The 12,550-nt window shown below is 35.0% G+C and overlaps 1 protein-coding gene across 3 annotated transcripts in view; it reads left to right on the top strand.

Moving 5' to 3' along the window:
- Positions 1-12,550, top strand: part of ASXL2 (ASXL transcriptional regulator 2) — a 115,144-nt gene that overhangs the window by 73,938 nt on the left and 28,656 nt on the right. For 2 of the 3 annotated variants that reach the window (XM_065928702.1, XM_065928703.1), the window contains 2 exons: positions 2,501-2,651; positions 9,622-9,737. In XM_065928702.1, the coding sequence (XP_065784774.1) occupies positions 2,501-2,651; positions 9,622-9,737 (267 nt within the window). Of the gene's footprint in view, positions 1-2,500; positions 2,652-9,621; positions 9,738-11,198; positions 11,979-12,550 lie in introns of those variants that run through there. The other variant, XM_065928705.1, reaches the window with a different exon arrangement.

Below are 12,550 nucleotides of genomic sequence, written 5' to 3'. Positions count from 1 at the left end.
TGTGTAGCACGCTAACTTTTAAAAGATCTAACTCACCTTTAATACCTTGTTTTAAAATACCTTATTCAACTTCTTGGGGTTACAGGGATCTAGCCCACATGGAGCTCTCTATGTTTCTTTTAGGTTTTAGCTGTTGTAGACCTTCCATATTGCTAAAAACATTTATTAAATGCCTACTCTGTACTGGACACATAGAGGCTATAAAGAAGGATAAGTTAAGATACCTGATCTCTTAAATCTCACATAGTTACTGAAATAATTAGTGACAGAATGTACTATGCTATAAAGTGCTGTTATAATGTAGAGAAATAAAGATTCATCTTGAATAAAGGGATTTAGAAGCTTTTGTTTTTATTTTTGCTATTTTAAAGTTGTAAAATATGAGTTGAACTTTTGTAGATAAGTAATGGGAGGAAGGGCTTTCCAGGACAAGGGAATAGGTTAAGCAGAGGCATAGATAAAAGTATTCAGAATGGACTTGGGAGTAAATTGGAGTGGTTAGACCATAATCTGTGTGTGGGCTAGTATGGTAAGGAGTCGGGGTGGGGTAAATGTTAGGTGAAGAACACACTTTGGAGGCTTTTGAAAACCTGACTTGCAGCTGGGGAGAGGAAGGAGAGAGGGTAGGCATGTGTTGAGGAAGTGGCAGAGGTTTTCAGGAGAATAGCATGATCAAATCCATGTTTAGGAGGATAATTCAAGTAGGATACACTTAAGAGTTAAGCAGGAAAACTTGTCAAAAAGTTGATTATGATTGTTTAAAAGAGATATTTGAGCTGAACTGTGAGAATGATTGGGGCTTCCCTGGTGGCTCAGAGGCAAAGAATCTGCCTGCAGTGTGGAAGACTGGGGTTTGATCCCTGGGTCAGAAAGATCCCCTGGAGAAGGGAATGGCTACCCACTCTAGTATTCTTGCCTGGAGAATTCCATGGACAGAGAAGCCTGGCAGGTTATAGTCCATGGGGTCGCAAAGAGTCAGACACGACTGAGCGACTAACACTTTTCATGAGAGTGCTAAAAGAGATGGAGGCAAGGAACATTAGAGAAATAAAATGTGAACTATTGGGAATAAAAGAAGGGATGCAGTGATTCTAAGATGTTGGGTATGAGTTGATCCTGGAGCGATCACAAGTTTAAGAAGATAGTTATATTTGTACTAAAGTATTTGTAGAACTTATGGATCAGGAGGTCTCTTTGGCAACTAATCTGTAAAAGTTTCCTGCATTTTGAAAGAAAGAATAGAAAAACAAGGGATATGTATTTTAAGAAAATGTACAGCATGTGAAATGGCACTGGAGGAAAAACAGCCTCTTACCAGGTCAGAGGTTGCTATCTTCTTTTTATTTTGTTGACCACACCCTACGGCATGTGGGATCTTAGTTCCCCCATCTGTAGTTGAACCTGTGCCCCCTCCGGTGCAAGCTCAGTGTCTTAACCACTGAACCAAAAGGGAAGCCCCTAGAGCTTACTACCTTGACTATAATGTTGTGAGTGGCAGTTGTAGGTAGGATGGTCATTTGTTAAAATTATTTTTGATCTGATAATAAAAATAAATTATGTGGGAGAACAGAAAATATATTGAGAGGAAAAAAGAATCATTCATAGTTTTATAACTTAAAAATAACATTCACTAATGTATTTATATTTTATATACTATATAAATACATAGTAGCCAGCTAATATTTATTGAACCTTATCATATGCTAGGCACTATACTAAGCATTTTACATTTATTAACTCATTTAATTTCAGAATGATCTTTTAAGGTAGGTACTATTACCCATCTTACAGGGAGGCTGAGGCATGAGCGTTTAAGACTTTGTGCAAGGCTGCCTCATTAGGAGAAGATAAGGCCAGAATTCAAACCCTGGATTCTTAATTTTACAGCTTCCCTGTTATATCTATCATAGTGTGGCTGACACAGGAATCGTTTCTGATTAGCATTCTCACTATGCAGTGCAGAAACCAAAGATTCATATGATTTTTTTTTAATGATTCCTTTTGTATTTGACTCTTGCTACTTACTAGCCATTTTTTGGAACCAAATAGATTCAAATAATGTACCATCTCTTGCTGTCCAAACTCTTAACTGAATTTATAATACATAATGGCACTTATATACACACAAATATATATATACATTATATGGATGGTGGGTATGCTTACATTTTAAAAAATTGTTATTGTATACATTTTATAGATTTCATTTCATCATTTAGCTGGACTTATATATAGCAAGTTTTTGTCTAAGCCTCTGTGTTGTACGTGCATAAGATTGTCATGTATAATTTTTATCTTTGAGTATAGAAGGAAACAGTACCTAATTTGATACAAAGAAGAGAGGTGACAGGAATCAGAAATTCCTGGTTCTGCTACTGAATCTTACAATCCTAAAAAATAATCAGCACAACTGCAAATCACAGTAATGCATATCAGAAATTTTAATTCCTGTTTGTTGAAATGGTAATGATTAATCCTAATTGGATGCCTACATTTTCAGAAAGATGTGCCGGATGGGGTGAAAGAGCTTTCAGAAGGTTCAGAAGAAAGCAGTGATGGTCAGTCAGATTCCCAGAGTTCTGAAAACAGCAGCAGCAGCAGTGATGGTGGCAGCAACAAGGAGGGAAAAAAGAGCAGGTGGAAAAGGAAAGGTAAATCCACCTGACCCCTCAATAAAAGACTGAATGCTGTAGGATAAATGCCCTTGTTAATAGTTCTTCTTTTCCAGACCCTGGGTCGGTTATTCTCTTTCCCTTACTAGTTAGAAATTCCCATGGAATTTCCTACAGTGATGGAAGTGTTCTGCAGCTCTGTTGTGCAACTCAACAAAGTAGTCACAAGCACCATGTGTGTTTTGAGCACTTGAAATATAGCTAGTGTGAAAGAGGAACTGAATTTTTCACTTATGTTAACCTGAATTTAAATAGCCACATGTGGCTAGTGGCCATCACATTGGACAACATGGCTCTAGGTTTTTACCTGGGTCTATTTTCAGCTCTTGGCTACCTATAACCCTTCTTAGGATGGTATTATGTTATTTACCTCTTAATACTCTCTTTGAAAATTTGAGGACTTAATTGGTTTAACAGCTCACTCCTTACTAGGAAAAGAATGCTTTTCCTTTTCTGCTAGCAAAGACTAAATTTAGTCTGCTAGTCTTTGCCCTCATCTCCTGCTTGGTTTCTGCTTTATAGTTTACCCCAAACCGTGTTTTTAGAGAATAACATCTTTGTTGCTACAGCTTCCCTGGGATGAATTTTCCACTTCGGGATACATTTTATTACCTAGTCTTGATAATTATCTGTAGCTTCTTTTTCAAGAGTCTTTTTGAAGAAGGAAAATCATTTTTACTCCAGTATTGGTAAATTGAGCCATATACGGCAGGACAGATTTTAAGCCACTTCATGCTGGTTACTTTATAAGGACTGATGCCAGAGCAAAATAGACATCCAAGAATTTCCCTAGCTTGGATATCCTCCTAGGTTTGAGTTGTAGGTGAGTTGTCTTTGGATCTAGAATTTAGAGTTACACTTATTAGAATAATTGACTCAGTTTGAAGTGCAGCAGAGCTATTGATTTTTGAACTGCATCAGAAAAGTCATCAGGTTTATTACCATTTCTGTGTTAATGTGTGGACTACTTTCGGAGAAAATTTAGATAACTGGTTGCGTTATCTGAGTTCTGTCATAACAGCTACTACACATGTTGTTTGGACAAATTTTGAAACCAGGGGATCTTAGCTTTAAGATCACAATCACTTAGAGAACAGCCCAGACCCTAAGTGTTATGAACAAATGGAATAAAGGCAAGACAAGATTAGGACCTGTGACCAACATTCCTTTTTTTCTTTTTAAAAAATCTCTTTATTTACTTGGCTGCGTAGGGTCTCAGTTGTGGCACACGGGATCTCTGCTGTGGTGTGTGCACTCTCCAGTTGGGGCACGTGGGTTCCGGAGTGCACTGGCTTAGTTCCCTGATCAGGCACTGAACCCACGTCCCCTGCATTACAAGGCAGATTCTCAACCACTGGACCACCAAGGAAATCCTGAGTGTTCTTGATATGTATTTTTTAAAAGTAATCCCAGTCAGTAGTGAAGAGAGGTGTGTCCAGGGTCTTACGTTTCTCAGATTATACTAAAGGACCCCCCCTCTTTTTTTTTTCCTGTTCTTTTTTTGGAAGATGGAGCCAAAAGTATTTAGGCCTTTTTGTCTCCTCTGCTTCCCCCCAGTTTACATTTTTCTTTTTAAGTTTGGGAATTGTTGATCTAGGATTAGGAACCAAACCAGGTCATCAAGCAAGAGAAACAGATTCATAATTTCTGGATGTGACTGGAAACAGGGAAATCAGCATTAAAGGTGGTCAGTAAACTGGGAACAAAGTCACGGTTGTGTAGGTCTTTGCTTTTTGGTAGCTCATAGGCTGCAGTAGCTGTTTTAGGTAGTGATTGTTACATGTTTGTGAAAGACTATCTGTGAGGTAAATGTGATTACAGGAGGATTTAAGAAATAACAGTTGAACCCCATTCTCAGTAGCTTCAGTTCGGTCGCTCAGTCATGTCCCAACTCTTTGCGACCCCATGGTCTGCAGCACTCCAGGCTTCCCTGTCCATCACCAACTCCTGGAGTTTGCTCAGACTCATGTCCATCGAATCAGTGATGCCATCCAACCATCTCTTTCGTCCCCTTCTCTTCCTTTCAGTAGCTTAATGGGTAGATTAAAATATTACAACCTTGCCACATACTTGGCATAATAATAGAAGATACTAACATCAAGTTTATAGCAAATTCAAAATTGTAGTCAACATAAATTATTTTCAAACTGCCTCTGATGCATTCTTCTCGAAATTGTCACAGTATTAACTACTTAGCCTCAGTTTCTGTTGAGATCTTAAGATCTTTTCTGATTGTAGCCTGTTAAACTGAGACTAGGATGAACTTCATGTGGTATTTGGAAGGTGGAGATGAGAGGTGTATGTGATGTCATATGGAATTCCCATTGACTCTGGCAGCTCTGATAGTCTTAAGAAATGAATGAAGGCTAAGTTAGCAATAATAAAGAATGATTTAGTCTCTCATAGGATGTACTTCTCTCATTCTTAGGTCATGCATATGGCATAGGCATAGAAATGTATTTTTAGTTTTCTATTGTATACATGAGTGTTTTTGTAGTCCAGTGCAAATTAAAGTGGAAAACTTGTAGTTAGCAGTGATAGTAGTAGTGTGCTGCAGAACAATTCTAAGTCAGTTGCAGTTATTAATAAGGGTAAAACAAATGTGTGTCTATTCCGTTTTCTTATTCTAAAGCTTTTACTCTCAATCTGACATCACTTTATTTCAAATGCATTGTAAGACAGGAAGAACACTGAGATAGTATCGAAACCCACTTCCTTTTATGTACAAAAATAAAGAGCTCTGACAGCAAAACTGATACTTCTAGTTGGAAATCGATAGAGACTCTCTTGAAATAGGTATACTTTTCAGCCAGATAGGAACAGAGAGTAGAACCTTGAAATTCAGTCAAATGTTAAAACTAGCTTATTGATTTCTGTGTAAGCTGGAAGAACTTAGAAGTTTGTAGTTTTGGTTTCTAATTTCCAGACAGGAAACAATGTTCAGAGAAGAGCTTTATGGAATTCCAAGTCAAGGTAAGATGGAATAACACCAGAAAAATGATTAAAATCAACATTTCCTGTTGCTTTTTTGGTAGGATTGTATCTACGTGAAGTCTGCCTTTTCCCTAAAATGCAATATTGCAGCATGAAACAGCTACATGTATTATTGTTTTTATCTTCTGATAAAATTATTTATTATTATTATTGTCTTTATATATTTTTAATAATAAAATTATTTTTATTATTAATTTGTGAAAATGAAAACTCTCCCTTAAGAGAAGTATTGCTCTTTTTGATCATGAAACGATTTGGAGAACTTTGTTATCAGTCTTTCAACGATTAATCCTTTAACTGTATAAAGCTCAGTTTCAATTTTGATATTACTGCTCCATTATTTCTGATAGTCTCTTTAATACTTCGGAGGGTCTCACTGAATATCTTAAGGAGAAAAAATAAAATACTAAGAGATTATTTACTAATTCTTTTTAATTCAAATGCATCTAATATGAATAGTCCAGTCCATTACCCTTTGGACCTTGTTCCATATGATAATCATTTGTTGAAATGGAAAATTCCCAATGCTATATTGAAAAGTGGTACCTTCTGAGCTTACCCAGTGGATGGTACAGATGTATCCAACAAGCTGAAACTACTTCAGTAAACTATATAAGTAAAACTGGCTTTAATGAGCCTCAAGTTGTAAATCACTTTGGAAAGCTGGCTTCTCAGTATATTATAGTTGAACGTGCATTAGAATCACCTGGAGAGCTCATTAAGACACAGATTCCTGGGCCCTACCTTCACAGTTTCTGGCTCAGTAGAGTTGGGTTGGGATCCAGTAATTTGCATTTTTTAGATAGTGATGGTATCATTCTTGGTACAATACCTTAGAAACCAGTGTTTAAGACAGTGTAGTAATAAGAGCAGAAGACTATAAATTACTAAACCTACTCATCAATCCAGTTGAAGAAATTATGATACATCTGCACAGTGGAATTTTATGTAACTATTAAAAGGAAGGTCATCCTTCATTCTCTGCCTCTGTCTTCACATGGACTTCTCTGTGTCTGTCTTGTGTTTAAGGTAACTCATCATTTGATTTTAAGACCCACTGGGATCACCAAGATGATTTCCTTGTCTCAAAATCAATTATATCTGCCAAGTCTCCTTTTCCAAATAATATAACATTTCTGGGGGTTAGAACATGGACATGACTTTTGGTGGCCACCACTTAACCCACTATAAGTACTCACTCTTCTGAAACTATGCAAAGTTCAAATGTTGGTTGTGCTCCTTACTACCTGAGTCCTTTTGCAGGCTAATTAAATTTCTAGATAAGGAAATTTTAGATAATACCATCACAATATGCAGGTGTTTACATTTAATATTTATATATAAATACACATCCTTGAAATTTTTTCATATTTTTATTTGCATAGAAAAATGTCAACAAGGATACAAATCCAACTATATTATTTTGTTATCTCAGAGGGTAGAATTGGAGGAGATTGGGTGGGAATAGAAAGAGAAGTTGTACCTACCTTATTGTTCAAGTCGCTAAGTCGTGTCCAACTCTTTGCAACCCCATGAACTACAGACTTCACTGTCTCCCAGAGTTTGCTCAGATTCATGTCCATTGAATTGGTGATGCCATCCAACCATCTCATCCTCTTCTCTTGCCCTCGGTCTTTCCCAGCATTATGATCTTTTCCAATGAGTCGGTTCTTTGCATTAGAGGATGATTATAAGATTCAATGAAATTCTGTTCAGATGAACCCAGCACAGCATTAGGCACATAAATGACGTTTAATTTTTGGTTACTCTAATAAAGTTAATGTGTCTTAGAGACAGCGTAGGCATTAGAAGGATTAAAAGAGATGAGTTTATAAACATGTGTTTAAATCATGTTTGCTCTTTGTAGTTCTGAACCTTTAATATTTAAAAGTTTCATTAAAGTTGTGAGACCAATATTTGGCATTAAGTCAACTGGGAGATTCCCAGTTGAAAATTCCTCCTGGAATTTTCTTGATTTATTTTAGTTGGCTTCAAGATATGTTTATGGATTCATTTGCTAGAAAGGGCTTTTGCCTTAAAGGGAAACATTCCAAAGTTTTGCCCTGGTAATCACAGATAGCTTTATTGTCTGTTTTTCAGGCCACAGTTAGAATTCTTGCATTCCTTAATGGGTTCATTTTGGTTGGTTTGTTTTCTGTTTATTTTTAGATATTGGGGCAGTCGAGGACATGTATATTCTCAGATTTCTGCAAACCATTAAAAAGAAAGTAAATAATATAAATAAATAAAAAGAAAGTAAATAATAGTTAAATATTAATAGTTTTTAGCTTTATTTTCATAATGTCCATTAAAAACATTGGTCAAATCAAGGAGACAGACAATAGCAAGTGTTGACAAGAGTGTGGAAAAATTGGAACACTCATACATTTCCGATGGAATTGTAAAAATAGTGCAGCCGTTTTAGAAGTCAGTTCAGGACTTCCTTAAAGTTTAAACAGAGTTACTGAAAAACCCAGCAATTTCACTTTTAGATATGAACCCAGGAGAGTTGAAAACATATGTTCAACACAAAATTCTGCTAATGAGTGTTCATAATGGCCAAAAAGTGAAAACAGCCCAAATGTCTTACCAGCTCATGAATAACAAAATGTGGCATATGCATACAGTAGACTATTATTTGGTGATAAAAAGAATAAAGTATTGATACATGCTGAAAGACAGATGAATCTTTTTTTTTTTTTTTTTTCTTTTTCAGATGAATCTTTAAAACACTCATTTTTGTTTAAAAAAAAAGAAAAAGCCCATCACTAAAGAGGGAAGTGAGTTAGGGGGAAAGAAGAATGACAGCTAACCAGTACAGAATTTTTTAATGGGTGATGAAAATTGATTCTGATGATGGTTGCACAACTTTGCAAATATTTTAAAAGCCGTTACATTTTACACTTCAGGTGAATTTTATGGTATAGGAATTGTATCTCACTGAAACTGTTGTTTTAAAAAATTGGTCAGCATCTGAGTGAACTAAGAATTTAGTTTCTTTTTGTTGCTTAAACATCTCAAGAATTATCCAACTCCATTTTTTGTTTTATATGTTACAATGTGTGTTTTTTTTTTTTAACATCACACTTTCTTTCCCATATATAAGCCCTCAGTAAGGGCTGGGATACAAAGCTGAAGTCAAGTATGATGAGTCTTCTTAATATTGTCTACTGTTGTCGTCATTTTTGTTTTTGAGTCTGAGTCAATGATTTCTTTATTATCTTGTATCATAAATTATACACTGTCAAACTTTAGAAATTGTGTTTATTATAAATATAGACCCTTGCTAGGGAAAACCCTTCACGCAATACTGAGGTTTTTGGCTAAGTCTGATAAAACAGCTAGTGATGATTAGAGAGTGGTTCCATCCTATGTATACCTACACTGATTCCATCAGAAGTTCTAAAGCACTCTTTCACATGGGTAGACCTAAAACTATTGATGTCAGAGTTGAAGGAATATAAGAATTAGAGAACGGTAGTGTTTAATGTGGAATGACCTTATTGCCTTCATTTTAAAGATAGGGGAAACTGGAACCCATTCTATCAATCCAGGGCTCTTCCACAATATCATGTTGTTACTAGATTTACCTTAAGGACATACATACTGTCCAGTAGGTTCTAGAATCTTTTCTAAACTTTACCTTAGTTGATGACTCACGGTTTATATTCTGCTTACTGCTTCTTCAATCAATTCTATTGAAAAAATTAAAGAGTAAGAAGTGATGAATACTAACATTCATCCCTTCCCCATCCTAACATCCTTCACTAGAGCTTTCTGAGGAAATAAACTTGAAAAGGGAGGCTGTTTGCAATAGAACTCCAAAAAGAATATCCTTCCCAAAAGTGTTTGGTCACAGTTCTTAATACAGGTAGCACTATGTGATTGGGAAAGAAACAGTGCTTGGTATCGCCTCTGATAACAGAACTTGGAATTGTCATTTTTCTCCTCCTAGTATCGTCTAGGCTGTCACAGCCGTCTTCTCCTCATTCGGGCTGCCCATCTCCTACCATTCCGGCAGGTAAAGTCATTTCTTCATCACAGAAGCACAGCAAGAAGGCACTAAAGCAGGTAACCGTGCTGTTCTGTTTACAGACGTGTCCTCGCGCACATTAAAAAGGCGTGCTGCTGGCAGTCAGTGACATTAAGTCCTTTTAAGGAAAAATTTTGTACAGTTTCCCAATTTGTTTTTAATAATTTGTACACCTCTGTGTTACAGCTTTGTCATAGATACTCTTTTTAATCACATTTTAAAAGTTCCTCATTAGTTTCCAATTTGCTTTGAGGGGTGTGTGTGTGTGTGTGTGTGTGTGTGTTACAAGTAGGTATTTAATTTTTTCAGGTTGATTTTTTTTCAGCATTTATTAAGACGATCAGGTAACTTTTTAAGTCAGCCAGTATGCAGAATTCCAGGACTAGATTTTCTAATGTTAATCTATAGTTAACTCTCTGGAATAAACCCTGTTATGTTTGTTACATCATTTTTAATATATTAGTGGAGTTTTCTCTTTTATGAGTTTAGCTTAGATTCTATTATATTCTTGTACCATCCTTGTACAGTTTTGGAATCAGAATTGTTCTTAGCATCTATTAAGTTCTGTTGCTCTCTATATTTTTCTAGATGGTGAAAGTCTTGCAGATCTTACCTTTTACTGCTAGGACGTTTGAATTTCATTTAGTACTACTCTTGATTTCTGATTCTTTTAGCCAATTTTGGAAATTTATTTTTCTTAGAAAATGGTCTAGTTCACTTGATTTTTTTTTTGGTCAAATATTGGTATAAAGTTGAACATAGTATTTTTTTGTGTTTTTCTTTTGTTCCTCAGTGTTCTTCATTTATAATGTATCTTTTCTCAATGTTACTTGCTGACTATTTTACTGGGCTTTTCAAAGAACTAGCTTTTCATTTTTTTGAAATGCAAATTATTAATACATGTAAATTTGACTAATAATTAAGAACACAGACCACTTCTATCCTTAGATTGGTATATATATATAATAGAGCTTAATTAGCTTAATTAATAAAGCACTGTCAAGTATGTGGGAAAATGACTACTTGTAGTTTGCTGGTGGGATATAAATTATAGCTATTTTGGAGAAAAATTTTATAACATTTATTAAAATTTTAAGTGCACATACCCTATGACTAAGCAGTTAAATATTTGGAAACTTATCTTAGAAAAATGCATGTATTCATACATTCATATACAGAAAAATGTTTGCATTAAAGTTTGTAATAGGAAAAATTTACAAGTAGAGATACATACGTGAATTATTTCATTAACAGTGGCATATCCATATGCTAGACAATTATACAGGATTAAAAGTTTACTTTGTAATGAAATTGTTCTGCATAGACATATAAACATCAACACACTATAATGTTTAATCGTTAAAATTAAGATGTGTTACAGCACTCATTAAAAACATACATATATCTGACATACATACCCAGAACAATAATATATTTTAATAGAAATATGAATGTGTATATATGCACCAGCACACACATATAATGTAAGTGTAGAAGAAGCTCAATAAGGAAATATAAGTTGATGGCTGTAACTTGTTACCTTATTCATAACATAAAAACTACTCTGTATTATTTTCTTTTGATCTCAGGAGTCAGATACTGTATTTTTTTCAAAGAATATCAATATGGGAAATTATGTAAATTAGATTGTTGATATGTAAAGTAAGGTTTTGCCTCCTGTGTATGTTTTTCATATTATTAAGTGAGAAAACTTATTTCAGTATGAGTTATCCTTTACCACAGTGAAGTTTTTTTTAATTGTTTGTTTTTTAAATTTTAAAATAAAATTAGGAACAGGGTCTGTATACTGCTGAGGGAGGGGGAAACTGAATGCAGTTCTTAAAACAGAAGCTGTAAGTTATTTCATTTTTATCTTATATCTGAATTTATGTGATCATGGCAGAAATAGATAAGATCAGGTAGCTCTATTAAATTTCGCATTAACCGAGAATGACCTACATACCACGAATAGAAAGAAATAAATACTAGTGGCTGCCACACAGGAAGCCTACAAACATTTTGTATTCTGATTGCAAAGAATGAGAGATAAGCTGTCATCAGTGATCAGACAAAACTGACATTATGTTTCTGCCTCACCTATTATAAATGTTATAGGTGAAAAGTAAGCCAGATACCAGAGACTCTGAGTATTCTTTTCTCCACTGACAGTTTAGATCAAGGAAATCAAGTGTTGCCACTGTGCCTATATGGCATAGCCAGAACTGCATGTGAATGTGAAGTAGGAGAAAACCGTATTGTGAAGAAAGAATCGGAAACAAGTAGGCAGTTGGTTTTTCCACACTTTTCTACATGATGGTTTTGAAACTTAAAGCTTAAATTGACATTTTACTGACGTCATAGATATTCAGCCTTTTCCTGAAATGTAGTTTTAGTTTCCTTGTCTTTTTTTTGTTTGTTTTTTAAGCTCTTGAAGTGAACAGTTGCCTTTATGTATCTTCATGATTAAAACCTGGGAAGCTCTTTATTTTTCTGTTCTTTCTAGTTTAGTATATTCTATAAACTAAGAAAATTATAGAAATTAAAATATTCTGAAGTAACGAGAAGGAACCACACTTCTTATTAATAGAACCAGTGTTTTCTAATCTTCCCTCCCTTCAGTTTACCACATTGCTATAAATCACTGAGATTCATTTAATCATTGGGCCAAATCTTACTGCTCTGACACAAGACCAAATTCAAGTAGTTATTTACTACTTTTTGTTCAACTGCAGCACCTCGAAGCATACATAAGGGAAATATTTTTATTTCTAGATAAAGTTGATACAAATGAGAACTGTTCTTGGTTCAGGGCTTAGAATTCTGTTTTCAGAATGATCGAAAGTATCTAATT

The sequence above is a fragment of the Muntiacus reevesi genome, chromosome 3 (assembly GCF_963930625.1).
Source record: "Muntiacus reevesi chromosome 3, mMunRee1.1, whole genome shotgun sequence".
NCBI lineage: Eukaryota > Metazoa > Chordata > Mammalia > Artiodactyla > Cervidae > Muntiacus > Muntiacus reevesi.
Note: the sequence above shows the minus strand (reverse complement) of the source record. Positions and strands in the feature narration are given on the sequence as shown.